General features: G+C 50.1%; 8 protein-coding genes across 8 annotated transcripts; 4 read left to right on the top strand and 4 right to left on the bottom strand.

Moving 5' to 3' along the window:
• Nucleotides 1-2,588: 2,588 nt before the first annotated feature.
• A1O5_02797 (uncharacterized protein) lies at nucleotides 2,589-3,215 on the top strand (the record flags this gene model as incomplete). The annotated part of the gene is made up of 2 exons (XM_007743411.1): nucleotides 2,589-2,870; nucleotides 2,982-3,215. The coding sequence occupies 2 exons, from the start codon at nucleotides 2,589-2,591 to the stop codon at nucleotides 3,213-3,215; spliced, it is 516 nt and encodes a 171-aa protein (XP_007741601.1).
• A 156-nt stretch (nucleotides 3,216-3,371) lies between these two features.
• On the top strand, nucleotides 3,372-3,800 carry A1O5_02796 (uncharacterized protein; the record flags this gene model as incomplete). Its single annotated transcript, XM_007743410.1, has 1 exon — nucleotides 3,372-3,800. One exon carries the CDS (start codon nucleotides 3,372-3,374, stop codon nucleotides 3,798-3,800), a length of 429 nt encoding a protein of 142 aa, XP_007741600.1.
• A 1,289-nt stretch (nucleotides 3,801-5,089) lies between these two features.
• On the bottom strand, nucleotides 5,090-6,032 carry A1O5_02795 (uncharacterized protein; the record flags this gene model as incomplete). The annotated part of the gene is made up of 2 exons (XM_007743409.1): nucleotides 5,090-5,962; nucleotides 6,021-6,032. 2 exons carry the CDS (start codon nucleotides 6,030-6,032, stop codon nucleotides 5,090-5,092), a joined length of 885 nt encoding a protein of 294 aa, XP_007741599.1.
• Nucleotides 6,033-6,662: 630 nt separating this feature from the next.
• A1O5_02794 (uncharacterized protein) lies at nucleotides 6,663-7,661 on the top strand (the record flags this gene model as incomplete). The annotated part of the gene is made up of 2 exons (XM_007743408.1): nucleotides 6,663-7,036; nucleotides 7,088-7,661. 2 exons carry the CDS (start codon nucleotides 6,663-6,665, stop codon nucleotides 7,659-7,661), a joined length of 948 nt encoding a protein of 315 aa, XP_007741598.1.
• A 428-nt stretch (nucleotides 7,662-8,089) lies between these two features.
• On the bottom strand, nucleotides 8,090-9,391 carry A1O5_02793 (arsenical-resistance protein; the record flags this gene model as incomplete). Its single annotated transcript, XM_007743407.1, has 4 exons — nucleotides 8,090-8,743; nucleotides 8,804-8,890; nucleotides 8,948-9,090; nucleotides 9,160-9,391. The coding sequence occupies 4 exons, from the start codon at nucleotides 9,389-9,391 to the stop codon at nucleotides 8,090-8,092; spliced, it is 1,116 nt and encodes a 371-aa protein (XP_007741597.1).
• Nucleotides 9,392-9,751: 360 nt separating this feature from the next.
• Nucleotides 9,752-10,315, top strand: A1O5_02792 (oxidoreductase; the record flags this gene model as incomplete). The annotated part of the gene is made up of 3 exons (XM_007743406.1): nucleotides 9,752-9,907; nucleotides 9,961-10,075; nucleotides 10,131-10,315. The coding sequence occupies 3 exons, from the start codon at nucleotides 9,752-9,754 to the stop codon at nucleotides 10,313-10,315; spliced, it is 456 nt and encodes a 151-aa protein (XP_007741596.1).
• A 3,135-nt stretch (nucleotides 10,316-13,450) lies between these two features.
• Nucleotides 13,451-14,522, bottom strand: A1O5_02791 (uncharacterized protein; the record flags this gene model as incomplete). Its single annotated transcript, XM_007743405.1, has 4 exons — nucleotides 13,451-13,595; nucleotides 13,650-13,993; nucleotides 14,053-14,274; nucleotides 14,343-14,522. The coding sequence occupies 4 exons, from the start codon at nucleotides 14,520-14,522 to the stop codon at nucleotides 13,451-13,453; spliced, it is 891 nt and encodes a 296-aa protein (XP_007741595.1).
• A 599-nt stretch (nucleotides 14,523-15,121) lies between these two features.
• On the bottom strand, nucleotides 15,122-16,384 carry A1O5_02790 (uncharacterized protein; the record flags this gene model as incomplete). Its single annotated transcript, XM_007743404.1, has 1 exon — nucleotides 15,122-16,384. One exon carries the CDS (start codon nucleotides 16,382-16,384, stop codon nucleotides 15,122-15,124), a length of 1,263 nt encoding a protein of 420 aa, XP_007741594.1.
• Between the last annotated feature and the right edge of the window lie 586 nt (nucleotides 16,385-16,970).

The raw sequence follows: 16,970 nt of genomic DNA, 5'->3' as shown, positions 1-16,970 counted from the left end.
TCAGATACGCCAGAACCTTATGGATATCACAATTCAAGGTACTGGCATGCTTTCTGATCTTTATAGCCAATTCAAAGACTCCAAATATGACTAAGACAAGATCAAAGCTGCGGTAAGAATGACAGGCGAGAGCAAGAAGCCTTCTTTATCCCGACTGAGCCAGTTGGACAGATGTTCGTTCAATGTCAGCCTACCCTGGTATCACAGGGTTCAAAGTGCTCGAGCTGACCTCTTCAAGGCTTTCTCGCTGCAGTCGACAGAGGATATCCCCTCATCAGTCAGCCTCCCCAGGAAATGTTGTTTGACTTAGTCTTTCGTCCCTCTTCAGTGGAAAAGCGAGGTTGGGTGTGGATCTTGAACACCATTCTTGCAACCTCATCCACACAAAGCCAGCCACTCTCTGAATATACCTTTCATTTGCGATGGAATGCTTGGTTGGCTGCGGATGAGGCCAGTCTCTTCATGCACCCAACCATACTCAACATACAAGCATTTATCATCTTCGCCGTCCACGGACTAGATCTTGTGACGCCTAGCCTTTGTTGGAATCTTACAAGCCAGGCTTGTCGGATGGCTCAGATGTTCAAGCTTCCTCTTCCGTCAACGTCTGGGACAAAGAACAGCGAGGTGTATTCGCGCAACCTCTGCCTTTTCTGGAGCCTTTTCATTATTGACAAGTCACTATCACTCTCCTTCGGATGCCCGCCAGTGCTACCTGCTGCATCATACCAAAAAATCAACCTCCCTTCTCCTCGACAGCTTTCGGCGTTCAGACCCCATCTGGCAAACTCTTCTGCTGAGCCCAATCTTCCGCCCAATGTCGAATTCTTCGGTGCATTCTATTTTGTCCAATGTACAAAGCTTGCGATGATTATGATCGATATTTCAGATTTCTATCTGCTCAGCAGCCATGAGTCAAGATATCATTTAGAGCTCACGAAGAAACTCGACGAGTGGATCTCTGTAGTTCAACATGTGAGACAACTTGCCTGAGGGTGAATTGTTACCGAAGTCAACTATAGAGTCAGTCCATGCACACCGATCTAGCCCACGCAACTGGCCCGGCTAGGGTCTCTATCAGGCTTGGATTCAGCTTTCTGAGTTATCAATCTCATCACCTGGTTGTCTGCCTAACAAGAACTGACAAACCTTGTCGTGAGACATGTCTTGGCTCTGCGAGAGCAGCCATATTGCTCTTGAAAGGCCTAGTTGCTCACTCTGAAGAAGTCTCCAATGGCATTATCTGGTATTGTCGGGTCTGGTGACGTGGGCTTTCTTGAAGCTTACCGTTCTGCGGGCAGCAGTTGTATTACCCTTTCACTCCTTTCTTCGTACTTTTCGGTGAACTCATCACCAATCCGACTTCGAAGACCAGTGTCGAAGATTTGCAGTTACTCCAACAACGGTGTTATATTTTCTCGAGTTCCAAAAATACCACACCTCTGCAGTAAAGCTGGAAAAAGTAGCAGAAACCTTTACAAAGATCGCTTAAGCCTACGTCCGTCATGTGTTCAGAAAACAAAGTGGCATGACCAGCAGCGATCATTTTCGTATTAGCGGACCCGTGATTCTCCCTGCTCAGCCTGGACGTGGTCCTCCGACTGCCTTCGCTATATCAGACTTCCCAGCTCCGCCACTGACCCCTGTGGATACGAACCCTGTCAGCCTCAGTATTGGGATGGGTGGCCATACGGATTACCAGGTTCGGTTGGACGAGACAAGCAATCTCTTTTCCCATCAAGGCGATGGCGCGACTAAATTCAGAGATTTCCATATCACTGAAGTCTAGCCGGGGAGCATGCAAGGGCTACAAGAACACGAAGCTGGCAACAACAATGATCAAGTTCTCGAAAATTGGCAAATATCTGAGCCAGACCAGAACGTGTCACTACGTGACGTCGAAATGAACGGAAGAAACCTGTTCTCGCAGTGCACATTCGACTGGTTTGCGCTTGAGATATATGCTATGTAGGGAGCACGGGATGTTGGATGCGGCTCTGAAATTTCTGCAGCAGTTTATTACACAGCGCAATGCCCTGGTGAGATTGGGTGAACCTTCTGGGCAGCGGTTTCCAGCCTTGTCATGTTCGAGACCCTTTTTGACCAAGCCTCGTTCAACGACATTTAAACCGACACTGCTTTGTCACATGGACAAGGATAATCAGCACTGCTCCCAACTACAACTATATATTCTTCTCTCTTCACGGCTCTGTATAGCTCTCCCTCCCCCCCTCTCTCTGGGTCTATATATACCCTCTCATTTGACTGTGTAAGAGGAATGAGGGAATACACGACAAATCGGCATAGAGAACTTCTAGGCTTTCTTTTGCATTGCCCGTTAGATATCCCAGCCAATTCCGACCTTGATATTCAAGACTCAACACCTATTCCCGACTTTCAACTGATTGTACAAGTGCTGTTCGGAATGCTCAGGGGCATCCCGATAATGTTGAACAAGCAACTGCACAGCCCCAGCAGACGGGCTGAGTGGGGGCCAATTCCGGCTGACAAGGCTGACCAGGAAAACTTACACTTCCGGTTACCATCTTCAAGATCCAAGCAACGCTTCGAAGACATCACTCGTTGAGATGGATTCAATATTCAGCAAGGTGAAAAGCCTCCGCAAGTCAAGCAAATCGAAATCAGAACCACCGATAGCAGTCAATACCTATTATGAACAGTACAGAACTGAGAATATGCAAACAGTCTTCAAAGACTACTACCCTTCAACAGACTTAAGCCGAGAAGAAAGAGACCTGCTGATAACAAAGCGTCTCGAAGTGTCCAAGGCAGCCGAGCGGCTTGAGGTAGACAAAAAAGCCTTCACCGCCTCCAATCACCAGGCAGCACAGGAGAGGGTGAAAGCGGGTGTGAGAGACCACGACTGGGCGTACGCGAGGCATCAAATCCTCCAGGATCCGGACAAGAAGACATGAATTTCACCACAACGAATCTTTACGATACTTGGTCTGCCTTCGCAGCTCGTCGGGGCCTTCTGCAACTACGGACAGATTGCAACCAAAGTTGACTACCTTACCTACCAAATCTATGTTAATTTTGAGCCTATTCAGACTAGCAAAAAGAAGTTATCTTCTCAGGACCCAGGCCCAGACACATCCAGAAAGAAACCATTATGGAACTCCTCGCCGTCCTCACCCAAGATTTGCTTTCAACCATGGAGTGGCGCATGTCACACGGCGAATACCGAAGCATAGGTGGGACCCTACTGCGGCGCTCACTGCTTTGAAGTGATGCTATAGCTTTGGGTTACTGTTGATAGATGAGAAGGCTGTCACGGTCCTGCGCCTCAAAACCTGGAAACGACGCCGCTGTGGCAAACATGGACAAACAACGGCGACCAACTTTTCTTTATGTTCCTCTTTTTCCTCCTCTATTTCTTCTCTCAAACTACAGCATACCAAGGAACCCAACTCCATTTCATCTCCTACAACCAGTTGCAAAGCGTTCCAAACCAAGAGATCGAGATGTCTTCTGAAGGCGATTATGACTCCATGAGCCAACATACTACCTCCCGAACGCGAGAGCAACACTCTTACCTCTACCCTACCTCAGGTGCCTCCCCCCACGAGGTCTATTTTCTGGACAAATACCGCGAGAATGTTTCAATTCCTCCAGGCAACTATTCGAGGCATATGGAAGAGAAGCGAGCAGCCACCGCCGACAACGATCAAGCCGCGAGGGCTCGCGAGGCTGCAGGCTCGGTGGGCAGAGACTGGGCATATACTAGCTCAGACTGGAGACATACGGACTCAAAGAGACATTACGACCCAACTCTTTAGCTCTGAGCTGCAGACACAGTTTTGGATCTGGCGTCATGCCTTCTCAAATGCTGAGATGGTTTGAGAGTTGCAGGGCGACAGGCCTTCTTGGTAGCCGGGACTGGCAACATCCAGGTTTGGGCTCTTCTGCTAGGGCTTGCATTCTGATTCGCGTACGGGGTAAGCTGCGATTTGGAACCTTCTTCTTTGTCTTAAGTACCTTCTGACTCGGACTGGGTCAACTAGGACATCGTTACTATTGTAGGGCTAATATTCCTGGGTATGCTTAAGATTTTAGTGTTTCTTCTCGTTGGAATAATATCGTGAAGAGGCACCAATATGCAACGACAAGGCTAACAAGTGTAATATTTAGTGATATTCACGAAACTGCAGCATCCAGTAGACACTCTTACAAGCTGCCTTTCCGCATAATGAGATATACGTTAGTGATTACCCTCCCTTCCTCTAGATGATGTGATAGCACAAGCTTCTGTGATGTCAGTAACACACAGCGACGCGGCGTAATGCCCTTCAGTGACCACCGCTCATGCCGGTGGCACCTCCAGCTCTCAAGGTCTATACAATGAAACACACAAGCGGGGGATATAGTGACAATCGAAGGCGTGTTATTGAAACAGGCATTGCTTAGGCATTCTTTTCTAGTTCATCTATCATCCCATGATCTAGCAGCTCGACATCGGGTATTCTACAAGTAGGGCTGATCCGGCCAGGACTTTGCTCACTCTAGCAGTGACTCGAGGCACTGGGACTCCAAGAACCATGGAGGTGAATAGAGAACATTCTATAATCCTCCTAACGGGGAGAAAAGACGAATCAGGAGGCATTGGGAGAGAAAGGATCCACATGTCGCTCCAGCGGGTGTCTATACTCTTCTCAGAAGAGCTAGATTCTGTCAAACTGATCAGCAACATTCCCATGACGAGATCGTGGCTCAAGGCATCTGAAAGATACCTTTTCCTCAGGCGCATTCATTCGTATATAGAGGATGTGCCGATTGCAAGATCGACAGCATCTCTCTCTCTCTCTCTGGGGCTTCCATGACGACTTCTACGCAGTTTTACTTCCCTGCAGTGAATGGAGAAAAATTACGTAGAGCGTAAAAAGGGTCAGAATACAGACTAGGGTCGGGTATGCTGTTCAAGTCTATCAAGCCCCATCGTGGTTTTCGCTCTTTGAATCGTGCGCTGGGTTGTCATGCAGATCCCCCTCTTCCCGTGTTTGCCATTGCCCGACAAGTCCGTCTTCAGTTTCTAACATTAATGTACATAGGCTGTTTGTCCCAAAAACGATCATTCCTTGTCCAGGAGCTCAAAAACAGATAAGTTTTTAACTTTGCAGGTTTGATTCGTGCCACAACCGAGTTCATTCCACACATCCTCACTGGTATTCTGGCCACGAAGACTTGCAATGATCCTAGCGGCTTCCTCGCACGAGGTTTCTCCTCCGGAAGTACCAGGTCTTTGCTCAGATGGAGCAGAGGAACCTCGAAGGCGCTTGTTTGTAGGGTGAACACGACATGAATGACAATGCCCAGCTTCACATTCGCCATCGCGGGTTTGGCCCCTAATCGAGGCCAGTGTATCTAGAGCCGGCGGGGATCGATGGTTAAATAGACGAATATGGGATTCAACTTCTGCTGGCCGTAGCGCGTCTATGCTCGTCGACGGAGCTGCAGGGGACTTGTTGTCATCATACTCTGGAGGTTTGCGGAGGATCTTAAGGTCTTGTTGTCTCTCTTCGTTCGGAGAGGTTGCTTCTGTAAAGCTGGAATCTTGGGTCACTCCAACCCCAAGCGATTCTTGAGGATTGGTGGCCAATGCAAGAGTGAATCCTGCTTCTTCTGATGGTCTCGAGAACTCCGGTTTACACCCTTTTCGAAGAGGCTTTTTCATGCAATTATCCGCGGCGTCGCTGAATTCAGAAAGGTACTGCCTGATTTGATGCGAGTCAACCCCGAACCGCGTTTCGAGCAGCCGCCTGAGGAGTCGATTCTCCCTATCCACCCGCTGAGCGGCAGCTTGGACCTCTTGTGTTGCGCGGACTCCATCACTTTCCAGCTTCCGGATACGCTGCTCCAGCTCTTGGACATAGGCTTGGCGACGAGCGCGGAAATTGCGCTGGTTCAGACGATTTCTGTCGACTGTTTGCTTCTGCAGAAAGTCCTACCGTATTTAGTAAGAGATTGCAAGGCTGACGCCACGAGAGATGGGATCTCCGTACCCCCGAAGCCATATTCTCAGATGCCAAACAATGGGCTGCACAGCTTCCCTCGGGCTAGCGATGTAATAGGATGCAGAGTGGGGGTCAGCATTGAAGCACAGTGATCCTTGTAGGTATTTGTGATATGCAGCCGTAGGCATCTGCCATGCGTCCTCAAAGAAGTACGAGGTAATCCGCGGTTAGCAGGATCCCGTTTAATTGCTCAAAAAGTGACGAGAAAGTTCTGCTCGTTGCGTCAAAAAAGCGGCGACGGCCGGAACCGGAAGAACTGTCAGCTCCGGACGCCCAGCCTTGTCAGCCTCATCAAATAGCCAATCACCATGGCCCAGTGACAAAGCGATCTCGCTTTTAATAAAAAAAAAACAACGCATCCAAACCGTCTCGCATCCAGGCCAATATACTTTTCCCATCGTTCTCTAGCAAGCAGCGGGCACAGATCAAGGGTCTGATCGCTCCCTATCGTGGTGCCGCTTCCTCCAGCCTCGCCAGGACCTAATGAAGTTGTCCAACAGTATCAACTTCGCCCATGTCAACCTGGTAAATCTATCAAGATCCCTACCACTCGCACCCCTCAGCCATTTCACTAGTACACATCCATTTCTAGTCTCAGCTAGAAGGACATCCAAATCCGGATACCACACCATGACGGCAACCTCTACTCCACGATATCCTCTAATCTGTGCTGAAGTACAAGATCCAAGGACACCTCCACTGCCTGCAAAATCTGACCCGCCATCAACGAATGGCGACCTCAATAATACAGCGTCCATGCGCGTGGTCCTCAAACCAGAACGTCGTGCTGATTTTGCATATCGATCACTTGCTATACCGGCATCTGTGGATGATCCTTCGATCCGCTCGAGATATCGACCGTTCCTACTCCCCGAAGATATCCAACAGCAGGACTGGGTCAGCAGGCTGGAGCTTGCCACTGCGACCGAATTGGCGTACAACGACTTAAGACTAACCGGTGAGAGGATCAAGGTTTTGGTATTATACGGGAGTCTTCGTCAAAGGTAAGATCACCTTGGAGCTCTTTCGGCTTGGCACATTCTTATCCTGCCTAGGTCTTACTCGAAACTACTTGCCTTTGAAGTCTCCCGTATCCTCTGGCGGCTCGGCTGCGATGTACGGATCTATAATCCGCAAGGTCTGCCTGTCAAAGACGATGAACAACATAATCATCCGAAGGTACAAGAATTGCGGGAGCTCAGTCGCTGGAGCGATGGGCATTTCTGGGTGTCACCGGAGCAGCACGGTAATCTCACCGCTGTCTTCAAAAACCAAATCGACTGGATCCCTCTCAGTACTGGATCAGTGCGACCCACACAGGGACGCACCTTGGGATTGGCAATGGTCTCCGGCGGTTCCCAGTCTTTTAACACCGTCAACAGCCTTCGTGTCCTGGGCAGATGGATGCGGATGTTCACCATCCCCAACCAGTCGTCGGTTCCGCAGGCCTACACCTTGTTTACAGACAAGGATGCGGATGAGGGCGGGTCGAGGCTGATGCCAGGAGGCAATCGGGATCGACTGGTGGATTGCGCCGAGGAATTTGTGAAATATACCGTCATCATGCGGCCACACTTTGCCTTGTTTAGTGACCGTTTTAGCGAACGAGAGCCGCTGGTCAGGAACTGATATAGACGATGGTTTCTCTGTTGCGGCCCGAACGCCGAGCGTGTGGGTGCTTTATAGATTGGACACCTATACGGAAAAAGATTAGAATTGCAGATAAAATAGAACAACTGAGTTTGGGATGGACACTGAGTTCTTCTGTCACGCTCGATCCAGAATGCCGCCCCTCCAGATGCAATGGCTCAGCTTTGATAGACTAGATACGGGCGTTGACACCACCTAGAGGACTGCTGTTGATGGGGGTTGACGCCGTTTGAGAAGATGGGGGAAATGAACTCGGATGTCTGAAGTTTTACGTATTGTCTCTCGTCTCCTGAATTCTAACCTTTTCGGTTGCCAAAAGAACTCCCTCTATTAGCTGGAACAAACTCGTTCCATTCGAATCTTTGAATACATGCGCTCTCAACCGACCGTCAATCTATCCCATTTATCTAGTCTTTCCAGTTCCAACGGACAGCAATCCACCTCACAACATAGACAAGCGAAATCAAAACAGGCACCTCAATTAGCGGCCCGACGGTCGTAGCCAGTGCCTCATCGCTGTCCGCACCAAAAGTGGCGACCGCAACGGCAATAGCCAGCTCGAAATTGTTGCTGGCCGCGGTAAAGCTCTGAGTTGCTGCAAGTTTGTATCCGAATCCGAATCGCTTTGTGATGAACAGAGTCAGAAAGAAAATGACCACAAAGTATACAATGAGAGGAGCAGCAACTCGGACGACAGAGACAATTTGGTGGACAACTTGCTTTCCCTGAGAGGCGAACAGAACGAGAATCGTGTAAAGAAGCCCCACTAGTGACCATGGAGCGATCCACTTGAGGAATGTCTGGTCGTACCACTTGGCGTTGATGGTCCTGAGAATCATGCGGGTCGTGATGGCGGCTCCGAGAGGTATTCCAAGAAAGACTCCGACGCTCCTGGCGACTATGGAGTATGCTACCTCAGAGCCTCCTCCGCCGTGGCTTATGACGTTGACGAAAAGGATAGCCAGGGGCGCGTAGAGGACCATCTGGAGGATTGAATTGAGAGCCACAAGAATTGCACAGTACTCCTCGTCACCCCCAGCAAGACCAGTCCAGATGAGGACCTTTGACATTGCTCTGTTAGTGCATATGCGATTGAAAAATCAGAAATCTGGCTCGCTTACCATAGCAATACAGCGTGCCAGTCCCACGAATATAAGACCATTTCGAAGTCCAGGTTTATCGGGCAGGAAGGCCCAAGCCAATCCCAGCTTTTCTCGTTAGCATATACTCGAACGAAGAACAATTTCCATAGGACGGTGACATACCATAACAAATGGCGCGATGATCCAGTTAGCTACGATGCTGAAACCCAGTTGGATCCAAATCTGGCGATGGGCAAAAACGCGATGCAAGGTCTCGTATTGGACCTTACAGAGGATCGGGTACATCATCACCAACAACCCGACAGCTGGACAGCAGACGAGTTCCAGTCAGTCAGCTGTAAAAGGAAGAATAGTACAAGTCCATGGACCCTTACCTATCGGGACAGAAACGTCGACGAATTTGCCTTTCTGGAGAGCTGGACCGATGCTGTCAACCAAATTACCAAGCAGAATGCCGATGACGATTGCCAGCAAGATCCAGAGGACGAGCAGTCGATCCAGCCAACCAAGGCCCGCATATACCGACTTCTTCTCTTCCACCGGTTCTTGATGCCGTTGATTCTCGACGTCGGTGTCGACCTTCTCGTCTTCGTGCGGGGACTCCATAGTTTTTACGCAGAGAGAAAACCGACACAAGTTGTATACAAACACAGATGGTATTAAAGGCAAGGATCTACTGTAGACAAGAGAGCATGAAGAACTATCCTCCAGTGCTCGGCCCGTGGGCGAGGATTTTTATGTGGCGTGCTCCGCCATATGGTCGGCTGTCGACCAATGAAGAGAGTCGAGTGACTAAGCCAAGACATGGCAAAATGTCCTTGGTGTCACTCTCTGCTATGAATTTAAACTCCCACGTGCCTCTGTTCGAGCCTGTGTTGTTCTTCTCCCGTCCGTCCTCTTCCATTGTCTTCATTCCTGACCGATCAAGAGTCAGATTAACCCCTCACCTCCGTAAAATACCGAATGATGGCCCAAGCGTCCGCGTGGTACGATGCATATCCGAAACCGCGAACCCAGTCGCCCGCAACACTTAGCCGACAAGAATTGTTGCAATGGCTCCAGGATGGTAAAAAGCCAGGGGCAGACTTTCTTCTGGTTGACCTGCGCAGGACGGATCACGAGGTAAAGAGAAGTCACAATGAATGTGCTTTGAGACGCTGACTGCTCTTCTGCAGGGTGGAACGATCAAAGGTTCCATCAACCTTCCCGCCCAGAGCCTCTACCATAGCCTGCCAACTCTGTTGACTCTATGTCAAAATGCTGGCGTGCGGACCGTAATCTGGTACTGCGGTAGGCTCCTCGTCGCACTCGTTCTGCGGCTCTCACTCACTTTCCCGCCGTTCAGGGTCGTCTAGGGGCCGCGGGACGCGTGCTGCCGGATGGTTTCAAGACCTGATTGAGGATAAACAGGTCCCTAATATTACAAGTGCAATTCTGGCCGATGGGATTACAGGCTGGGCTCGAGCTGGCGAAGAGTATACAAGCCTCATGGAGCAATACCATCCGGAGCATTGGTTGAAGGAGAAGTAGAAAAGGATTCAGTGAAAACAGATAGCACCATATTCCGAAGAGAGCTTCTAGTTTACAAAACATGCCCTGTGCTGGGCAATTGGGTTTTCTATCGAAACTGGTTGGAAGACACCTAGGTAATAGGATCGGGATGTCTCCGGACAACGACTTCGCTTAGCGCTTGGTAGAAACGAGCCTCACCGAACGACGATTGAGCTCCAGCCCCTCTAACTTCCCGGCCGCCCTCCATTCCGCGGCCAGTTGGTACCACTCAGAACCAGTCAGACCCACCGACGCGCTCCTCAAGGTTGCCTGTGACAACTGGCCTTCTTGATTGTAGTATCCTGACCAGGTGCAACTTGAGTTAGCAGAGATTCTCTTAATTTACCAGCTCACGTGAGCCGCTTCGTTAGGACTGTGCAGTGGGCAGGGTACAAGCCCGGAGTGCATGACGTGAAGAAATCAAGATATTGAAAGGCGACATTTTCCAGTTTCTTGACCCAAGCATCCTCGGCCCCAGCGTGGGTTTAACGGAATCGATCTTGCGTTTCAAGCATTCAGAGACGATGTAAGCTGCGTGCTTAGCCCTCTCGCCGAGTAGATGCGTATAGTTGGGCGAAGTGGAGCTCTGGAGGTGCGTGAACAGCAGGAGGTTTGGGGAATCCCGGCCAATCATGCCAAACAGCGTGCTTGGTCCACGCTTCCATTTTTCAGACATGGTCTCCGCGTTCCTTCCCGTGATTTTCATGTTCGCGCGCTCGGAATAATCGCTACTCCAATCGAGTCCAGTAGCATAAATAATACAGTCAAGTTTGTACTCCTTTCCCCTGGCAGCAACCCCTTCCTCAGTGACCCTTTCGACACCCTTGCCGTCCGTGCGCCCAAGATGCACCTTCGGATTGTTGAAAGAAGGCAGGTAGTCGTTGTGGAAGCAAGGGCGTTTGCATGTCCGAACGTACCACGGCTTGAGCGCTTCAGCCGTCTCCGGATCCTCGACAGTGTTTTGAACATGGGATCGAATCGATTACATTTTCAGGGTGTCAGCCTCCTTGAGTCTCTCTGGATAGCTTCCGTCTCCTGGATCGGATTTAAGTATAGGAAAAATGTGCTTAGTCCAGCCGCCGTCTACCAAGTCAATGTGTGCATTTTGTCCGAAGTAGATGTTTTCAAAGTTAACTGCACGCTCATCTTGCCATCCTGGCTTCAATGATGAAAACCAAGCCCTGTCGGTTTTCGGACTGATCCTTTCGTCAACTGTTGAAGGCGTACGCTGAAAGACATAAGCCTCCGCTCCGGATGCAGCAAGATGAGGTAGGACTTGAATTGTAGAAGCATCCGTGCCCACCAAGCCAACGTGCTTCGAGCGTAGTTTACTCAAAGGCGCACCAAAGGGGTCTCCTCCTGTATAGTCATAGTCCCAGCGGGATGAATGGAAGCTGTACCCTTTGAAATTTTCGATGCCCGGAATGCCAGGAAGGTAGAGCTTGGGTAAGATTCCGATGGCTGATATGACGAATCGAGCCCGGATAACATCGTCTCGTGATGTTTCGCAAATCCAACGAGATAGCTCATTTGACCAGGTAATGGAGTTCAATTATGTCTGAATGAGAGCTTTCTCTCGCAAGTTTTCTTTTGTCGCAATATTGAGCGAATGGGCACGAATCTCGTGGCCTGGGACGTACTTGGAGCTTGGAACGTGCCCCGTTTCTTCCACTAGCGGAAGGTAAATGTGTCTAGAATATCTTGTTAGATCAAGGACACCTGAGTAGCCGGTAAGTCGTCAGTACATACGCGTCGGTATCACAATAGAGACCTGGATATCTAGATCCGATATCATTCTGTGCCCTCAGGGTCATGAACAATATACTACCTGTTCCAACACCACACGCCGCCAAAGTCAGAAGCCTTGTCAACCATTTCGATGTTGTTGTGAAATGAAGTGTAAAAGTGTATTGGACTATTCTCAATCTATCTGGTCGGGGAGGCTGCTTTTATAGCCATAATTACTAGCGTCTTGGCGTATTTCACAGAGGCATTTATTAGTAAAGTAACTACACCTCTCTACCCTTAATTCGAAATTAGGCTACCTACGGTAACAGAGCACTTCAGGGTTCGGCATGCACGTGCAACAACGCACAGAGGCCTGTCCAGCAGGTCGGGAATCGAGAACGTGTTTCTGGTTGACGCTGACAGGGCAACACCACCACCAACACCACCTCCAGAGAGGCAGCGGCTAGGGCAGCGAGCGCCTAGCACGGCGACGGCATTGAGAAGTAGGAAAGGGCCGACGAAACACTCAGGAATAGGTAGACGATATCAAAAACATGTAATACTCTGTCAAACTGTAAAGAATGGCACACTGCCAGCACTGTGAATTGTTCAGCACTCCCCCGCCCTTTTTGGTTGACATGTGACTAGATAACTCTCCTTCCTGCTACCGCTATACCATCTCAGCACAGCCACTTTGCCTTGTTACAATAGTAGGCGTGCGCGTGGTAGAATATAAAATAACAGACCTAACTAGATGTGGCCAGATGTGAACGGATGTGACTACGAGTATTAATTAAGGATATACTAAGTAATGCGTTGCGCACTTATAGCTATGATAGGGCGGCATTGACAACTAATAGTAGGCGTGGGCTCTCACAGATGTTAGCTTAGCGTTCCATGAGCGGGGCTGGGCTCCCTGGGCCACCGCGGCATTCGGGAATGCTCTGGGCCGCGGGAAAAGTTGCCGATGGAAGTCGCCGTCCAGAGACATCCCGAATAGGATTGAAGCAACTGTATAGAGTACTGCAGATAAATAGTAGAGGCCCGTTTAGTTTACCTGTTGCGCACATCCCCACCAAACCCACTTACTCAAAGGGGAAGGCGCCCTGGCACCACTCCGACCATTCTGCCCTCGAGAGTCAACTCCCAAAAATGAGTGAATAGACTCCATACGGGACAAGCCTTTCACAGGACAGGTTACCTTTCCTGGCCCTACGACCTAGTAATAGTGTCAGAGTTGGCCACGGCCGGCCCTGGAGAGTCAAAGAGCTCCGGCCAGAATAGGACTCGGTTGGTCAGGAATTCCGATGAGCAGCAGGCTTGAAACTAACTTGGTTGACTTTCGATGATATCTAGGCTCTACGTTCGGCTCAAGGGTCGTATAATCTACTTAGCCGGTAGTATACTATCATAAATAAAAGCATGATATATAAATCCTCCAAATAAAGCGCCCCAAAATGGAGCAACAACGGGAACCCACCAATAGTTGTCCCCGTATGTCCAAACTTCGGGTCCATAACCGGCAAAATATCTGAAGCTATGTTAGCCTCCACTTCGTATCACAATGCAGTTTTGGGGTGCTTACGCAAAGCAACGAGGTGCAAAGTCTCTGGCCATGTTCATGGCGTAGCCCGTCTCGAGTCCAAGGGCGCCGCCGATGCAAAGGACGAGTAGACAAACCCACAACGGCGCCAGGTCGCGAACAACCTGCGTATGTCCAGTATTGGAAATTGAGAATATCCCCACGCTCAACAAAGAAGTTGCTAGAAACTCGGAGAATAGCTGACCGACTTTGGTCAGGTATGGCTGAGGATAGGTGCTGAAGATGACTGCTGTTGTGTGGGTGCGGATATCATGTCCTTCGACGAAATCGATGCCGCTTCTGTAGTTGGCATAAACCAGTGCCGCTCCGGTAAAGCCGCCCAGAAGCTAACGAGATTAGCATCTGTTGAAAACGTAAAAGAAGATGGTGGAAAAAAGCACCGTACCTGAGAGACAATATATCCAGGAGCCTTTCGAAGAGGAAAGCGCCGGAATACCACAAAGGCGAGAGTGATTGCCGGATTCAAATGGGCCCCTGTAACCGGGCCGGCAGTCAGCATGCCCAGCATCACAGCGATGCCCGTGACAACGTTGATCGACAGATATGAACCAAATTTCCTCTCCGAAATGGTCACTTGAGCGACAACTCCTTCCAGAAACAGCACCATCTGCAAAGCCGGGTCTCGTTAGTTTGATTGGTAGATCCCAACAAGATGGGGTAATGGGGAAAGCGTACAACGAGCGTCCCAAGAAATTCGGCACCGGGCTCACGGAGGTGGAGGCGGACAATCGGCAAAGCCGATAGCATTCCTTCATGTATCTTCTCGGACAAGGTCTTCTCCCCTTTAGTCCCCGACCCTCTCCGCAGCCGGCATATCAGATTGCACTTCTGGCTGGCACCCTGATCCTCCTGCATCTTGACAAACGAAAGATGATGTACATGTGCAGGGCGAAAATCAAGCTGTAAAGCGTCTGAATGCCCCTGTGAATAAATACTGCAGCAACGGCACAGCCGGAAGCAAAAGGAAATTCGCGCAACATTTGAGCGGCGTTGAACTCATAATTAGTGCCCCTTTCTTAATCATCCTGAAGCTGATGCATAATGGTAATGGAAGACTGAAGTTGAGAGGCGCGAGGCTAGATAGAGCAATGCGTCAGGGGCCAATCAAGGATGAGTAGTGACAAATTCTCGCCCTTTTTTCACCACGTGGATATCATGGACCTGATTACGAGGTACATATGTATGTACGAGGTACAGAGTACAATAACTATGCGCCTCTGGGCAATAGGGCGGCGAGAGGAGAGGCCAACGAACTTGCCACTTGAATCGACGACGCCGTCTAAGATATCATTGTACGACACCCTTTCTCCTTGTATCATGCTTCTGCTGGTAGCACCGAGGCACTTTGGATCCAGGGCTGGCAGGAGATCCAAACAACAAGACAGACGGAAAAGGAACGCAGTATGACATGCCCAATCGAGCGCGCATCTAAGATTCCAAGCCCTCAAAAAGATCTACAGCTCATCTTTTACTGATACAATCGGCTCTGGCCTTCCACTGTCCTTCAATAAATCCACCCCCTTCTTCTTCCGCCACTTCTCCCACAGAGCCCAAAACTCCTTTTCCATCCCCGCCTCCATCTGGTCTGGCAGCACCACCACGTACTGCACATACAAATTCCCAAACTCAGGGCCATCATGGTCATGCTCGTGCACGTGTCCCTCGTGATAAATGGGCATCCCTTCGCCCTTGACTGTGTCGGTTTGACCGGGTTGAACGACCTCTCTGCGTTTGCGGGACAGTTGGACAACATGACCATCCAAATGCGTGATGTTCCGCGTCCACTCGCCCATCCAGGCCTCCCTGAGAGAGAGGACCTCTTTCCAGTAAAGGTCGTTGTCTTTCCGGCGGAAGAAGGTTCCGTCGGTTCGGTCTCGTTCATTTTCGTTGATAACTGGTTCTGATTCCATTATGTACGCGTAAAGGTTTCCTGCGACGTGGTCTGGATGCTCATCGGCTTCACTTTCGAAGACGAGTCTGTGACCTTTGGGCATTCCCTTTTCAATCACGGCAGTTAAAGTCGTGGGACCTCTCACCACTTTGGCTCCCCCGCATACTTTGCATTTGTTCTTGATGGTCTTTCCCTGTCCACCGCACTGGTCGCACCCCATCTGGACTTGTTGGAATATACCCGGTGCGAGCATGTGTTTCTGGATCACAATGCCTCGGCCACCGCATTTATGGCAAGTCTCCACTTGCCCGTCTGCTGAACCTGACCCTTCACATTCTTCGCAGATTTGTTGCTTTTCAATTGTGAACTCGGTTTCCCCACCCGTGTAGAAGTCTCGTAGTGGGACATGCAGACGGACTTCTAGGTCTGGACCTCTTCGCACGCCGCTACCGGCCCCACGACCAAAATGACCTCCGCCACCAAAGAATCTGGAGAAAAGGTCAAAAGGGTCATGTGGGTGGCCACCTCCGCCGCCTCCTCGTTTATGGTTCTCTAGTCCTTCATGGCCATACTGGTCATATATCTTGCGGGTCGTTGAATCCGATAGCGCTTCATATGCCTCTGTGACTTCTAGGAACTTCTTCTCGTCCCCTGTGGCTTTGTCTGGATGGTACTTCTTGGAAAGTTTTCGATAGGCTGTCTTCAAGTCGCGGTCCGAGCAAGATTTGTCCAATCCAAGGATTTTGTAGAGATCTTCTGCCGCAAGGGAACATGTGATGAGTGCGAAGAGGGGGAGAAGGCGGGAGATGAGGTGGAGGAGGAGCATGTTGGGCGGTGCTCGCCCTCCCAGGGGCACAAAGGATGCCTCTCTCAGTTATTGGGGCGCGATAGGAGACTCCTATGAAGAAGGATCCACCATAGTGTCAACAACTTGAAGGAAAACCAGCGAAATGAACCAAGCCCAGATTTGGCTTTGAAACCAAGAGTGGACAATTCGAGGGCAGGTGTCGTAGAGGGAGACTGTCGTGCACATGCGGCCAGCATGTCCATTTGATTTGGTCCATCTCGCGAACGGCGCTTTTGGCCGCATTATCCACCGGAGCTGCCACGTTGGAGCATAGAGGCAGAATGCGCTTCCCGCTCTGTTTTTGGTCCTCCTGAGTCTTGACATATGTTTGCTCAAGGCTGTTCAAAGGCCAGACGGTCCTCTCGGCTTGATGCGCTGCTGGAACGGCCTCATATTCCAAACGACATTCCAAAAGGAGGACGCGCGTCAAAATTCAGAGAGTCCTTCACAGCCTGGGCGAATTCCCTCAGAGATATCACCTGAAGTCCCGCCGAAGCCTCTGAGGCTAGACAAATTTATTCTCCATTTAACAGATCCATGTTGTCTCAAGTTTCAACCCCCCCCC

The sequence above is a fragment of the Cladophialophora psammophila genome, assembly GCF_000585535.1.
Source record: "Cladophialophora psammophila CBS 110553 chromosome Unknown aczJe-supercont1.3, whole genome shotgun sequence".
Taxonomy (NCBI): domain Eukaryota; kingdom Fungi; phylum Ascomycota; class Eurotiomycetes; order Chaetothyriales; family Herpotrichiellaceae; genus Cladophialophora; species Cladophialophora psammophila.
The sequence above is the reverse complement of the archived record's forward strand: the minus strand, read 5'-3'. Positions and strand labels throughout refer to the sequence as shown.